General features: G+C 42.5%; 1 protein-coding gene and 1 non-coding gene across 3 annotated transcripts in view; one reads left to right on the top strand and one right to left on the bottom strand.

Annotated features, from left to right (window-relative positions):
• The window catches only part of wdtc1 (WD and tetratricopeptide repeats 1), a 55,043-nt gene that overhangs the window by 21,040 nt on the left and 17,432 nt on the right, over positions 1–16,571 (top strand). For both annotated transcript variants that reach the window (XM_041212129.1, XM_041212130.1), the window contains exons 7-11: positions 507–689; positions 1,947–2,041; positions 3,426–3,541; positions 5,678–5,753; positions 13,961–14,057. In XM_041212129.1, the coding sequence (XP_041068063.1) occupies positions 507–689; positions 1,947–2,041; positions 3,426–3,541; positions 5,678–5,753; positions 13,961–14,057 (567 nt within the window). The remainder of the gene's footprint in view (positions 1–506; positions 690–1,946; positions 2,042–3,425; positions 3,542–5,677; positions 5,754–13,960; positions 14,058–16,571) is intronic.
• Positions 8,448–8,583, bottom strand: LOC121292044. Its single transcript, XR_005946170.1, has one exon. It is a non-coding gene; the product is annotated as a U11 spliceosomal RNA (small nuclear RNA).

Here is a 16,571-nt window from a genome sequence, read left to right on the forward strand (position 1 = left end):
TGTGGAATTCTCTTCCCCATTAAGCAGTGGAGGCTGGATCATTGAATTGATTCAAGGCTGAGCTAGTTAGATTTTTGATAGACAAAGAGTCAAATGCTTTGGGGGGGGGGGGGACAGGAAAGTAGAGTTGACACCACATCAGATCAGCCATGAACTAATCGAATGGCAAGCAGGCACTGAGGGCAGAATGGCCAACACCTGCTCTGATATTCCTATAAAGAGGTAGGTTTAAAGAAACATCTTAAAACGGGAAGTCGAGGCAGTGAGATTTAGGGAGGGAATTCCAGAACTTTAGAGCCTAGGCAGCTGAAGGCATGGCAGCCAATGATGGAGCAAAGAGGGGGTTACATGAGAGACCAGAATTGGAGGAGCAGAGATCTTGATGGATTGTGGGGCTGGGAGTGATATAGAGACAGAGGGGCAAGGGAAGTCCGTGGAGAGGGGCAGTTAGTAACTGAGCTTTCTTTCATCTCCATTAATGTGCACTCTTTCCTTTTCTATTACAGGCAGTATGACCTGAGAGAGAGCAGCAAGCGCTCGCAGGTACTGGTGGATCTTACAGAATACTGCGGGCAGCATGTGGAAGCTAAATGCCTAGCCATTAATCCTCAGAACAATAACTACCTTGCTGTTGGGGCAAGTGGTCCCTTTGTGCGAGTCTATGACATTCGCATGATTCACAATCACAGGTAAGGTGGAAGTTGCTGGTACAGTAAGAGCAACATGTACATGCTGCCCAGAATATTCCATTCAGAAAATGCTGCTTGTATCTATAAATTGTATGTAATCAATTTCTGGAGTCCCTTCCAACAGGAAGTGTGTGGAGAGCCCATTATTTCAGTTATAATAGATGCATTGCCCCAAGTGTCACCCTTCCATTCAGTGAAAATTTAGGCCCTCCAGCTTGGAGAGAGTGAATTATTCCTGTTATACTGAGGTTCAGGAGAATGAGTGCCTGCTGTTTTGAGAGTTGATCCTTGTAAGAGTGGTTAGGACAATATCAGAAAATCATTGCGTCCAGCATGCATCCCTACACTGCGTTTCTAATGCTTGGATTGCTGGGCCTTTGTTTTTTGAGGCATTGGCTGCCCTTGCCTCAGCCCACTGGTAATTCTTCATGTATAAACCTAGAAAGTGAGTATTGACACAGTATCTCATGTTTTGGGCCCAATGCAGTCCTCACCAAATATCCATCCATATACAGAGTTTAATAGGCTGCATGCAGGAGCAGGACCTTTGATTGTTTTCTGTTCTCCTTGACCCAAAACACCTAAACCAATTATCTCAGACCAACTGAGGTGAGTTACCTGGTCATGGTCTGGGAGGTAAATCTTTGAATTTAGCAATTTGCTAATCTGTCATTAGAGATTTTTTTTTTTGTGGCTGTGAAACTATCCACTTTGGCCCCAAAGCCGTGTGGAGTTAGTGGTTTTTGGATAAGTTGATGAAAGTGACAAATTAACATTTGGATTGATACACCCTTCATCAGGTCTAACATGTTGAGAAAGGAAATCTAACCTCAACCAACTTCAAATACGGAGGCGAGAGGATGATTGGTAATGGAGGGAGTTACTGTAAAATAATTCCCCTTGTTCCCTCTATCATGACCAACATCATTCCATTGCTACTTCCTGTGCTCTGGTTGTCAGAAGACGTTGCACACTGGTATCCTGGACAGAGCTGCCCTCTCATGTTTATCTTCACCATATAAGGCCACATCATGGTGCAGCATTCAAAACATCCAATGGTATTTATGCAGTGCAAATTAATAGAATTCATGATATATGAATTCACATGTAAGTTTTGGGGTTAAAGCCATTTCTGTCAACTGAATGGAGGATCACTGCGGTTTCTTGTCTGATTTCTCCCACCGCCTTCTATCGCTCTGCCACCTCAAGTCTTCGCCTTCTATTGTGTGTAATCTTTTTCACTTTTCCTTTTGGTAGAAAAACAGCAAAGCAGAGCTCAACCCCTGGATTGCACACATTTTGCGACAGGTACAAGTCCGTGCCAGATGGAGCTGTTCAGTATTATGTAGCAGGTATGCAGCATTCAGTGTTCCCTTTTCATGTATTTTCCCAGGTTTGTTTACAGATCCCAAAACTATGGCCACTTTTATTTTTCCAGTTTCAAGGTGATAATTTTTTTCCTCTCTATGTCCCTCTGTCTTTGTGCAGTATTAGTGGTCCTTGTGATACATCTGCTGGACCCTGGTGACATATATTTGGGAACCCTAACCCAGCCCAGGACCAAGCCAAGTGCTTGTGGGGTATCTGACCTTGAGCTAATCAGATGAAGGTTGTAGCTGCTGAGAAATGGTATGTTCTTCATTACAGTAATTGAGGACCCATCAATAATCGGATTTCGGTTTTTGCACTGCTTGAGCTCCATAAAATCTGACGTGAAGCATCAGAGAGTCCTCTGATTTCAGCCAGACAGTCTGAAGACTTCATTCATTTGCCACAGTAACTGATTCCTGTTTTGGGCTCAAGTACTTTGACCTGTTCCTAAGGTTTCAGCACAGGAAAAGTCCAGCTTCTCACCAATCCTTTCTCTCTGCACAAATGCATCCAATTAATGGAGTTCTTTCCTATAACTCATTCCATCATTAGACTTTTGTTGAAGTGAGTCTTGAATACAACAGCTGGCCATTTGTAGAGTGCCTTTAATTTAAAACCTCCTATGGTGTTAACACAGTGTATGGAATATAGGCATGAGCCAGGAATCGAGGGTAGTCAAAAGCCAAGTGTTTGAGATTTGTATAGGTGGTGAGAGTGGTCGAGATTTAGTGGGACTTTTCTGTATGTGATGCTGGAGGAAACAGTTGTTTGTGCTGAATATTGTGTACAGGTCCTGTTCACAAGATGTTAATCCTTTCCTGGAGCAGTTTGTCATTGTGACCGAAGTGTTGCTAATGGGTCTGTCTGTGGGGCCAGTAAGAGATGAATGGGAGGATGTGCAGTGTGTGACCAGTGTTACTAAAGGATAAAACCTCAAACTAATCTGTTAATCCAACCGTAATTCTCCCTTGTCCCTGATAGCATACATCAGCTGTGTATTTTTAAAGATTTTTGTATCAGGTTTATTTACAACAAAATCACAGTTTAAACTTTAACCAGTGGGGAATTGTGTATCTATCCCTGTTCTCAACAGAGACCATCCATGAACCTAATTCTACATTCCTCTGATCACTTCCAGAATATTAGTGCTAGAAAGTGCATGTTTGGATCTTGAATGTGGTCATGTAATCCTCTTATAGTTGAATAACATTTGAATGGCTTGCCAGTACTGTCAGAGAGTCAAAATGGCCTAAATGAGATTCTCTGGCTGTAGAGACATTTTCTTGATGTTCTGTAGCTTCTGGTTAATTTTCTCTCTCTTTCTCTATCTCTCTCTCTCTCTCTCTCTCCCTCCCCTTCTTGTAGGTCATCTGCCAGTAAAACAACCCGATTATAACAATCGCCTCCGTGTGCTCGTAGCCACTTATGTGGCATTCAACCCTGATGGAACCGAACTCTTAGTCAACATGGGAGGGGAGCAGGTAGGACAGAGGGCAATTCTTTAAAGGGCCTGAACTTCCTTGGAGTGGCAATCAGTGTTGGATTGCCACTCCGTGCCTAATTTTTTACCTAAATTTTTTCCCAGCCTGTCTCGCCTGACCTTCTGACTCAGGCTGGGCAAGATCCGGGCAGTGCAGTGCATCCCTGGGGCCTGGTGTCGAACTACAGCCGAGTCGAAGAGAAGGAGGCCACACCCCTTTTTTCCGGCACTAGTTGCCGTAAACCAGATAAGTTTGAAGGTCCTTGACAGGCCAGGGATAAGGTAAGTGTCTAAGCTAATTGGATATGATTTGGGGGAGTTGTGAAGTCGAGGGGGATAGGTCAGAGGGGCTGGTCGGAGGATCGTGAGAGGTGGGCGGGGGTGAACTGGCCTCGGGTCGGCTGGGCCTGTGGGGATGGTTTGGAGGAGGGTATCGGGCCTCATGGTGTGGAGGTGGTGTGCTTCAGCTCGGGCCTGGGGGCGTGGTGGTGGGGGGAGGGTGTTGGGCCTGATGGTGGGGGGTTAGGCAGTCAGGCCTTCGAGGGGTAGGTGTGGGGGGGCGGTTGCAGTTGAGTCTGTGGATGTGGGAAGAGGGTGTTGGGCCTGGGGGGTTGGTGGTGTGGGGTGAGTCCTGTGAGAGGTCAACCTGGGTCTGTACAATAGGTACCCAGAAATTGGAAGTGGTTTTACCCCTTTTAACTTTTTCTGGCTAACTATTGGTGTAACTTATTTGGAACCATTCCAAAGTTTGCAATTGAATTTGTATTTCCAGATGGTTCTCAGTGCAGGGCAATTGCCCAGAGGAAGTTTGCACTTCTGGGCAATTGCCATGCAAACCTTACCTGGGAACTTCCGAAGGGGATTCCCCAGCGCTTCTTTGGGGTGCCCCCCAATACAACACTAGAGAGCTTGGAAGTTACGGCCCAATATCTTTATCTCCAAAGGAACCCAAGAAAAGTTGACCAGTATATGAGCCTTTTATATTAGGGTTTGAGCCTTTTATATTCGGGCCCTGTACACTGGGTGGATACTGCTCCCTAGGTCCTGTAGCTGGGGAGATACCCCTCCTCACACCCTGGGCCCTGTACCTGAGGAAGCACTCTACACCCACCCCCTCCCTGAACTAACTAGCAATCAATATTCACGCATTTTAAAAGCCATACTTGTCCAAAAAAATACATAAAATCATTCTTTTCTTTGGCAAATTGTAACCTGCCCCTCTTCCATCATTTATAAAACCGCAAACTATTCCCAGGAGTCAGATGGCTACAACAGTGCACGCTTTCCCACCCCCCCACCCCACCCCCAGCCCTGTAGAGCCATAGATGTAGAACAGAATGTTTTCTACCCCGTCCAATCGAAATCTGTGATTTGAATATGTTGAGGTAATTAATGGGATATAAGACAGGAACTCTCATGCACAGTGCCTTGAAGGGCTGTTGATGAGTAATTACTCAGATATTGCATGAGACATCACTGAGTATTTCTTTAAAAAGATTACTTTAAAGTTTGAGGCAAACCAGGCTGTTTGACAGGCTGGGGGCTGCTTGTACTTTGGGTATAAATTTAGATAAATATAGCTTGAGTTGCAATTGAGCAAAAAGTTGAAATGGAAATGCGCCAAATTTGCTGCACGCTCGTGTGACACAGCAGATAATGGCTGTGTGGGAGGGACAGGAACCCTCAACCATGAAAGAAATCTCCCTCCCACTCCCCATCTTACACTGTCCCCGCAAACATGATTTAGTTGCTAATTATGTCCATTGTTGATCAGCAGCAGAACAGTTGCTGTGGAAATGTTAAACTTGGAACGCAAACAGAAATATTTCACACAAGTGGAACTCATTCAAAGTTTGTTGCATGTGCATAAGTTAGAGCTTGCTTGGGTAGATTTTACCCTATCCATTTTCCTTATTTGATTTTAAGGGAACTGCAGTATAACTGAAACATCCCATCCTGGATTCCTGATGTACATAAGGCAGAATATTCATTCTTCCCATTTGCCAAGCTCCTTGTAGAGCTTTGTTGAAGGATTAATTAGTTGATTTGATGCTAGACTGCATTAATCCAGCTTGGTTTTGTAGCTACACTGCACAAGTTAATTCATAGCAAGCAAATAAATGTCTCTCGTTTGCAGGTCTATTTGTTTGATCTGACGAATAAGCAAAAGCCCTACACATTTCTGCTACCCAAGAAGTGCCACTCCTCTACTGGTGAGTTTTTTAGTGTGTGTAATATCTGTGGCAGGTAAAGGGACAGTGCATGTTGTGCACCACACTGTCTAGCCTCCTTCATCCTCACTGCTCATGTCTGAGGTCCTCTCCAAGTATTTTCTGTACAAAATCTGAGACTGAGAGGGGACAGTTCCTGGGACTATCTCAAAACCAGTGGCTTGCAGGGGTGGATGGAAAAAAATTACAAACAACATGTTAACGATCAGATCATCTATTTTTTGTGTTGTTGATTGAGGGATAAATTTTGGATAGGACACCACAGATAACTCAGATAAGCAGGAGTGGATATTTGAGACCATAATCCCTGATGTCTGAAATGCCAAGGAAGATCAATTAATAATATCTCAAAAATCTACATGCATCATTTGTTAACTTTGCCTTTATAAACCCCGTGTCCACAATTCTAATGGAAACTGCCTATGTAAACTTGTGATGTTATAATTACACTCTCCTGCCTGTGGGAATGCTGCAGTCCACTACTGGCAGTAGACATAATTACACTGATACGGTGTACAGTTTCCATTAGAAAGGGGAAGCTACATACCTGCTTGACAGATAAAGGGATAAAAGGATATGCTGATAAAGTGAGCTGAAATTAATAGACTGGGTGCTTGTGCAGGATCTGTTATCATGTTGTAAATTCTATAGTCAAAATGTATGATTTTAAGAATGTGATTGACTCACATCTGTGCAATTACTCAATTATCCCCCGCCCCAAACTTCACCTGAACACACATCTTCACAGTCCATAGTTTTAGATGTTTTCCTGAGTAGCTGACATCAATGATACTAATATTGAAAAATGTAGGTTTCTCCAGGATTGTGACATGGGATTTTCATGTTTAGCAGGCACTGAAACCGGGGACAAAGGATCAAGATGACTTTGGATGAAGGCCCATCAATTCTTTTCACCTCATTTATTCAATACCAACTCTGCTATCTCCCTATTACAACACTGAAACAGACAGGCATAACCTTGTTTGAAGCTCCAACAACCTACTGCACTTAGCACAGTACTGAGTAGCCTAGAATATGTGTTCAAGCAGTCAGGCTTGAACTCTCAGTCTTGTAACCCAGAGTTAGTGCTACCCACTGAGCCAAGTTGACATCCAGTTGACCAAAGTTCAATGATTTCATTGTAAGATCAATAGATGTTGTGAGGAACCTGATTACAAAGTACTTTACTCACAAACTCTAACTCTGCTCAGGCCTTGGACAAAGTGCCAGCAGCTGCTATATTAGTGATGGCCTCTTTCAAAAATCTGAGATTCCCAAATATCCCTGTAAGAGTCCCAAACATATGAAAGCCTAATTCCAGAGTTATGACATGGGGTCAACATCAGGAAGAACCAGAAACATCGGCTAGTGAATAGAAAAGTTAAAACCTGACTCAGAAAAGTGTATCCTTTTTAATTTCACAAATCCTTGACTGAAAGATACCACTTTAGTAGTGCAAATGCTCTCGCTTCTCCCCTAGAATCCTGACAGTACCTGTGCATTTGCTCCCTTTCTGTAGAGATTCATTAAAAGGCTCAAAATTGCAAACGCTGTAAACACTAAACAGATATTCTGCTTGCTTCTGTGGGGAGAACAGACAAGCTTGATTTCAGTTATAGCCCCTTTGTCATGGAGGGTTCTTCTTCTTCGCCCTCTGATTCTTTCTCTACCATGGTTCATTGTAATTGTTTATCTTTCTCTGTTCCCAAACATCACACGCACACACACTCATGGATTTAACCTGGGTGGCGCAGCCTTGCGCTCATCAGGATTTTGATGATGGATCAGTATTGGGTTTGAGGGGCTAGTTTTGGATAATTTGAGTCTTGTGCTTCTCTATGTTTTATTCTATTTGTATTCAGTTTCTGTGTATTTTTTATTTTGTTCAGCATGTGAACTTTGATCTCACTGTTACAATCTGGTTAGGGAGAATTAACATTTAAAGAGAAATCCGAATACCTGTCTTTAACCAGTAGAACAATGCCACAAGATTTCACTTTCTTTTTAAACAAAACACATACTTTATTGTAAAAGAGTAAAATAAAAGAATTAAATAAAACACACAATTAATTCAACATATAGTTACATATGTTATGCACTCAGGTTTACTTCTTACTTCCCCCAAGAATTCTCTCAAAAGACACACATGTTAAAGTTATTTACTTCTGTTGGGGCAATCCATAAAGAGTATCCACCCTTTCAAATAAACATTTTAACCAGCTAGATCAGATCACCCTTGATCCTCTATACTCCAAGAAATATAAATCTAATCTGTCCTCGTAATTTAAACCCTTTAAGCCCTAGTATTATTCTGGAGACCCTGCGCTCACTGCTCCAAGACCAATATATTTTTGTTGAGGTACAGTACCTAAAACTGCACGCAGCACTCCAGATACAAACTAACCAGGCTTTTCATACAACTGAGCATAACTTTCCAGCCTCCATGAGATAAAAGCCTTTGTTACATTCACTTTTGTAATTGTATTTTGTACTGTACTAGCTTTTAATTCCTATTATCTTTGCTGATAGTTTCTAGTTTGTTCCTGGTTTCTCATTCAGAAAATGGTTAGATTTATCTTTGAGTCCAAAATGGATGACTTGTACTTGCCCATACTGAGCTCCAGCTGCCACAGTTTTGCCTGTTCACTTAATTTGTCTGTAACTTGTTTTTTTTTCCGGATCGCCGAGACAAACGATCCACCAGCAGCTCCAAGAAACAAAAATTGTATTTCTGAAATCTCTTGATATCGATTCTGCACAGATAAAGTGCAAACGCCTCGTCCATGTGCTATTCACAGCAGAAACCCTTGTAGCTTCCTGTCTCCATCTGTACTAATTACTAGCCCCACCCAAATTTGTGTCATCTGCAAACTTGGATAAACAATTTCTGTTCCTTCATCAAAGTCGTTGATAGATAAGCTAAGGCCCAAGAACACATTCCTGAGAAAAAACACTTATTACATCCTGGTAATCTGAGCACATATGTTTTCTCCATACTCTCTCGTCTCCCCCACTCCAACCAATATTCAACTGAAGTCAATTGGCTACCTCCAATTTCCTTGAAATAAGTAGGAAAATGGAGTGGAGTGGGATATAATTGATCAGCCACTGAAGGTTCTCAAGCTGTAAGGAAAGTAAATAAGGTTTAAGGAATTATTACTTGTCTAGTAAAGTATTAAGGCTCTGTAACTCAGTGTAATGTATGGCTTTGCTACATTTGCACTTGGATATGAAAGTGGTGCCAGAGAGTTGCAAATATTGCATGCCTGTACAAAAAGGGAGATTGAGGCACAAGAGGGGTTACAGAAGAAGACAATATGAAGGCAATCTATACTTTATTCTAATAGTTACAGAATGAGAATTCAGATCATTCATTTGAAAAATGGTGACTCAAGGGATGAGACTTAATGTTTTTAAAATTGTAAATCATTTGGGTGTAACATTTTTGGATGACTATTGAAATGTATGGTGATAGATGCTGATAACATTGACAAAGGGTTAGGTTAGCTGCCAGAGACTCAGTTCTTTCCCTTCTGTTTACTGACCTCAAGCAGGTTACCAACAGATATGAGAAATCTTGAAAATGCTTTGGGAGATCCTAAGGGAGGACATTAGGCTGTGGAAGGTAGCTGTGATCTGGATGACCTATAATATCCAGCAGCTTGCTTGCCTTATGCAATCTGAAGGGAAGTTCCGTCAAATTTTCCTGAAATTGACCAAAACTTCATTTTGTTTTTTTATGCTCCTTCCTTCCCAGGATTAATGCTACAAACCATTGGTCTGCTCATGTGTGGAATAGATTACCATAAATGGTTATTGAAGCCTTATTATTTAAATAGCAATAAAAACAGAAAATACTGGAAATACAACTGCTCCTGATGTAAGGTCACAGACCTGAAACATCAACCCTATTTCTCTCCACAGCTGCTGCTAGACCATTGAACCATAGAAAGGTTATGGTGCAGAAAGAGACTGTTCAGCCCATTGTATCTGCACCAACTAAAAAAGAGAAGAAAAAAATCAGACGCTTGTTTTAATCCCACTTTCCAGCATCTGGTCTGTAGCCTTGCAGTACAGCACTTGAGGTGCACATCTATGTACTCTTTAAATGAGTTGAGCGTTTCAGCCTCAACCACCAATTCAGGCAGTGAATTATAGATGCCCACCACCTTCTGGGTGAAAAGGTTTTTCTTCATGTCCCCTCTAATCCTTCGACCAATCACCTTAAATCACCTTTGCTTTCCTCATTTCCTCTTTTACTTCACGCTTGTACTTTCTATACTCCCCTAGGCTTTCTACAGTATTAATGACTGTCATAAGATTTCTTTTTCTGCTTTATTTTATCCTGTATGCTTCTGGATAACCAGAGGCTCTGGATTTGGTGGACATGTCTACTCTGTGCCCATAGATTCTCACTTTTGAATGCCTCCTACATAAAACTGGCACTGTTTTCCCTTCTGGTAGCTGTATCCAGTCCGCTTTCACCAGTTCACCTCGCAGCTTTATAAAATTTAACTTCTCCCAATTTAGAACTTTTACTCCTGTTCTATCTTTGTCCTTTTCCATAATGATGCTAAATCTAACTGCATTATGGGTCACTTTCTCTAAAATGGTCCCCCACTACTACTTCATTCACCTGTCCAGCTTCATTTCCTCCCCTCATTTAGGGGAGATGATGGCATAGTGGTATTGTCACTGGACTGGTAATCCAGAGACCCAGGGTAATTCTCTAGGCACTGGGCAGATGGTAGAATTTGATTTAAATAAAAATCTGGAATTATAAGTCTAATTAAAAGTTGATTGTTGTAAAAACCCATCTGGTTCACTAATCTGTTGTCCTTACCTGGTCTGGCCTACATGTCACTCCAGATCCACAGCAATGTTGTTGATGTCAAATGCCCTCCGAAATGACCTAGCAAGCCACTCAGTTGTATCAAACCACTACAAAGTCACAAAAAAACGAATGAAACCAGATGGCCTACCCGGCATTGATCTAGGCACTGGAAATAACAACGGCAGTCTCAGCCCTGTTGATTCTAACTGCCAAAATTGGGACAGCTGTCTCACAGACTACTCAAGCAGCAGCCTGACATAGTTATCCTCAAGGAATCATACCTTACAGGTAATGTCCCAGACACCACCATCACCATCGCTGGTGGTGGCACAGTGATATACAGTCAGGAATGAGTTGCCCTGGGAGTCCTCAACATTGACTCCAGACCCCATGAAGTTTCATGGCATCAGGTCAAACATGGGCAAAGAAACCTCCTGCTGATTACCATGTACCACTCTCCCTCAGCTGTGAATCAGTGCTCCTCCATGTTGAATACCACTTGGTGGAAGCACTGAGGGTGGCAGGGGTGCGGAATGTACTCTGGATCGGGGACTTCAATGTCCATCACCAAGAGTGGCTCGGTAACACCACTAGACCGAGCTAGCGGAGTCCTAAATGACATAGCTGCCAGACTGGGTCTGCAGAAGATGGTGAGGGAACCAACAAGAGGGGAAAACATACTTGACCTCATCTTCACCAACCTGCCTGCTTCAGATGCATCTGTCCAAGACAGTATTGGAGGAGTGACCACTACACAGCTGTTGCGGAAACAAAGTCCTTCCTTCACAATGAGAATACGTTCCATCGTGTTGTGTGGCACTACCACCGTGCCAAATGGGATAGATTTTGAACAGATCCAGCAGCTCAAGACTGGGCATCCATAAGGTGCTGTGGGCCATCAGCAGAATTATACTCAACACAATCTATAACCTCATGGCCCGGCATATCCCCCCACTCTACCATTGCCATCAAGCCGGGGATCAACCCTGGTTGACTGAAGAATGCAGGAGGGCATGCCAGGAGCAGCACCAGGCATACCTAGAAATGAGATTTCAACCTGGTGAAGCTATAACACAGGACTAGTTGTGTGCCAAACAGCATACGCAGCAAGCGAAAGACAGAGCTGAGCGATCCCACAACCAACAGATCAGATGTAAATTCCACATCCAGTCATGAATGGTGGTGGACAATTAAACAACTCACTGGAGGAGTAGGTTCCACAAATATCCCCATCCTCCATGATGGGGGAGCCAACACATCAGTGCAAAAGATGAGGCTGAAACGTTTGCTACAATCTTCAGCCGGAAGTGCTGAGTGGATGATGCATCTGTGCCTCCTCTGGAACTCCCCAGCATCACAGATGCCAATCTTCAGCCAATTTGATTCACTCCACGTGATATCAAGGAACACCTGAAGGCACTGGATAGTGCAAAACTATGGGCCCTGACTATATTCTGGAAATAGTACTGAAGACTTGTGTTCCAGAAATTGCCGCCCTCCAATCCAAGCTGTTCCAGGACAGCTACAACACTGGTTCTGTGAAAATCCACCCTGTCCAATTACCAGCCCATCAGTCTACCCTTAATTATCAGTAAAGTAATGGAAGGGGTCATCAACAGTGCTATCAAGCAGCACTTGCTCAGCAATAATCTGCTCACTGATGCTCTGTTTGGGTTCCACCAGGGCCACTTTCCTCCTGACCTCATTACAGCCTTGGTTCAAACATGGACAAAAGAGCTGAATTCCCAAGATGAGGTGAGCGTTACTGCCCTTGACATCAAGACTGCATTTGACCGATTGTGGCATCAAGGAGCCCTAGCAAAACTGGAGTCATTGGGAATCAGGAAAGATGCTCCGCTGGTTGCAGTTATACCTAGCACAAAGGAAAATGGCTGTAGTTGTTGGAGGTCAGTCATTTCAGCTCCAGGACATCACTGCAGGAGTTCCTCAGGGTTGTGTCCTCGGCCCAACCATCTTCAGTTACTTCATCAATGACCTTCCTTCCATCATTAGGTCAGAAGTGGGGATATTCACTGATGATTGCGCAATGTTGCAGCACCGTTCGCGACTCCTCAAATACTGAAGCAGTCCATGTCCAAATGCAGCATGACATGGACAATATCCAGGCTCGGGCTGACAAGTGGCAAGTAACATTCACGCCACACGTGTCAAGCAATGACCATCTTCAACAAGAGAGAATCCAACGATTGCCCCTTGATGTTCAATTACAATACCATCACTGAATCCCCCACTATCAACATCCTTTGGGGGGAGGGGGTTACCATTGACCAGGAACTGTACTGGACTAGCCATTTAAATATTGTGGCCACAAGAGCAGGTCAGAAGCTAGGAACCCTGTGACAAGTAACTCATCTCCTGACTCCCCAAAGCCTGCCCACCATCTACAAGGCACAAGTCAGGAGTGTGATGGAATGCCCCCCACTTGCCTGGGTGAGTGCAGCTCCCACAACACTCAAGACACTTAACACCATCCAGGACAAAGCAGCCCGCTTGATTGGCACCACTTCCACAAACATTCACACTCTCCACCACCAACACACAGTAGCAGCAGTGTGCACTATGTACAAGATGCATTGCAGGAATTCACCAAGGCTCCTTAGACAGCACCTTCCAAACCCACAACCACTACCACCTGGAAGGACAAGGGCAGCAGATAGATGGGAACATTACCACCTGGAAGTTCCCCTCCAAATCACCACCATCCTGACTTGGAAATATATCACTGTTCCTTCACTGTCGCTGGGTCAAAATCCTGGAACTCCCTTCCTAACAACACCATGAGTGTGCCTACACCACATGGACCGTAGCAGTTCAAGAAGGCAGCTCACCACACCTTCTCAAGGGCACTTAGGGATGGGCAATAAATACTGACCTAGCCAGTGAAGCCCACATCCCATGAATAAATTAAAAAAAAGACAATCTGGAATTGTGCCCCCTCTTGTTAGACATAAGTGCTGGCTAAAATAGTTCTCTTGAATGCAATTCAACAATTTTGGGCCCTTCACACTGATCAACTGGATTTTTCTAGCATTTTCTGTTTTTATATCAGATCTGCAGCGTTTGCTTTTTTTTATTTCAGTAGCATTGGATAAAATTGGATAAACACAAAGAATCATGTTAAGGAACACAGGGAAAGAGCTGGGAAATGAGAAGATGGCTCCAATGTAGGGAATAGTAAGCGCATGATGAACAGAGTAGTCTTCCGAATGGAAATTCTTATTCTATCATCAGTTCTATGTGGGAAGAAATAATAAATTGAATTGCCACATCTGCGCATATGTACTCTCCCTGAAACCATGAGCCCAGCCTATAATGGTGGTCTTTCAACTTGCAGATTTACAGAATGGAAAATCAATAGCAAATGGAGTTACAAATGGAATCCATCTCCACAGTAATGGCTTCAGGCTGTCGGATGCATGGGCACAAAGCAGGTAAGAGAACATTCAGCTCTGACGATAGGATTGAACTGGATACATGCTGGTTGTGGAAACACTGGGATTGGAAACTGTGAAGTGTTGGGTCTGGGACCAACAGAGCAACCCTGGGATTAGAGAGCACTGAAAATACAATTTAAAAATCTATGAAAAGAAAGATTTTCATTTACAGTGCCTTTCACTCAGATGTCCCAGAGCACTTTACAATTCAAAAGTACAACATTGGCCGTATTCACTGCTGTAAAATAAGAAACACCTAAACCAACTTTGCACACTGCAAGCTCCTGCAAACAGTAATGTGATAATGAAAATTTAATTTTAAGTGATGTGGATTGAGGGTCAAACTTTGATCAGGACACGAGGGATAACTCCTTTGTTCCTCTTCAAAATAGTACCAATAGATTTTTTACATCCATCTGAGAGAACCAGTTTCTGTACTTATGTTCTGCCTCGGTTTAATGTCTCTTCTGAAAGACAACACCTACAACAGTGCAGCACTCCCTCAGTGCTGCGTTGAAGTGACAGCTTAGATCTTTGTGCTCCAGAAATGCACTTAAATCCACACCCTTCCGACCTGGAGATGAGCACTGCCAACTGAGTCATGACTGACACAGAGGGGACTCTGCGATACAGAAGTGGAGTGATAAGGGACCCTGGAGTCTTGCTGGAATTGAGGCTTAGGAGCTTTGAGGAGGCAGAGTTGGCTCAATCAGGATATAGGGGTCAGGGTCTTATAGCCTTGTAGAGGACGGAGGGGTACCAGTTTCTGTATTAATTTCCTGCCTTAGAGCAATTAGAGCATTCAAATTCTTTCCTCACATTTTCTGTCAGTATTTCAAATGATTTAATTCAATGATTAAATCTCCCCACTTCTGACGGTCTTCAATAAATGGAAAATTGCATAAATAAAATTTGTAACATTAAATGCTCAACAGTTCATCAGCTACGGTTTTATTTTTTAGGAACAGGAACCCCTCCAGCTGGTTCTTCATTCAATCAAATTATGCTGATCTATATCAACTCCCATTTATCCATTTGTGGATGTTTGTTCCAATTATTTTGAGACCCTTGCCTGACAAAAACCTATTGATCTTGGTCCTGAAAATTTCAATTTAGGTGTGGTATGCACAGTCTTTTGTGGAGAGTGAGTTTCTGAACCTAGCTCTAATTTTAAGCTTGTGCTCCTTTGTTCTAGAGGAAATAGTTTCTCTGTATCAACTTGTTGAATCCCTTATCGTTTTAAGCATCTCTATTAGTTTGTCCCTTCAGCCTTCTAAGCTCAGGTGATTACAGGGGCTATTATAATTTTAACTCTGGTATAATTCTGGTGCACCTTTGCTGTAACTCCTCCAAGGACAATATATCCTTCCTGAAGTGTTGTTCTCAGAACAGAATGTAGTACTCCAGAGGGGGTCTGACCATCACTTATACAATTCAAGTATAATACAAAAAATTTCCACTGTGCCTTAAAAATGGTTCAGAAAATAAGATTTTGTCACTGAATTTTCAACCTATCTGTTGAGAAAAAGAAATCAGTCTTCGTAAATAATCATGACATGTTGGAAAGCAGACACCACAGCTGCTTTTAATCCCAGACATATTAATCAGCAAACTTGCCTGATTGATCGTAATAGAGAACCTGACAGTATTTTAAGACAGACCTGACTGAAATATATCTTTGACAATCCAATCTCCAGTTTAAAAGCCTTTTGGAAAAGCAAAAATTTCTCTAATCCTCAGGATGAGAAAGAAAGAGAGACTTGCATTTATAAAGCACTTACTGCAATCTCGATGTCTCATAACAAGCACTTTCTGAAATGTAGCCACTGTCGTAACATAGAAGACATTGCAACAATTTGCCCAAAGCAAGGTCCCACAAACAGGAATAAGAAATGAGCAGGCAATCCTTTGGTGATGTTGGTTGAGGAACAAATATTGGTTCAAGGCATCAGGGAGAAATCCCTGTTCCCTTTTGCCTTAATTTGGAATGTGTGTTGGGAAATTCAGCAAACTTAACATGTTTCAAAGTAGTTGAAAGCTCTGTCCCGTTATTGAGGTAAACCTATTCAGCTGTTGCCAAGGCTTTTGAGGCAGGGTGAAGCCTTGAATTAGAAGCTTTAATCAACTTAAAACATATCATTATAAACAAAATAAACAATTCAATAGGTAAATTCAGTCGTGCAGAATTTCTAATTTTTTTTCTAGATTAAAATTTTACTGTTTGCAAAACTTTGTTATGAAGGGAAGAAATGGCAATTGAAAAATTATTCCTACAAAAACATTTTGAGTAATTCAGTTGGTTTATCAGGGACTGAAATTGCTGTAGCAAGAGTGAGGGAGCTTTGCGGTTATATGAATGTTGTCATGGGCAGTTTCAATGTTGGACACTGACATAAAAAGTATGTCTCAGTTGTGACCCAGGAAGTAAGGTTTGTTGATCGGATGTGCTAAATTTGCGCAAAATTTTTAATGCATAGACCATTGAAGTACTGTTGAAATTATGGTGTTTTT

The sequence above is a fragment of the Carcharodon carcharias genome, chromosome 19 (assembly GCF_017639515.1).
Source record: "Carcharodon carcharias isolate sCarCar2 chromosome 19, sCarCar2.pri, whole genome shotgun sequence".
Classification (NCBI taxonomy): domain Eukaryota; kingdom Metazoa; phylum Chordata; class Chondrichthyes; order Lamniformes; family Lamnidae; genus Carcharodon; species Carcharodon carcharias.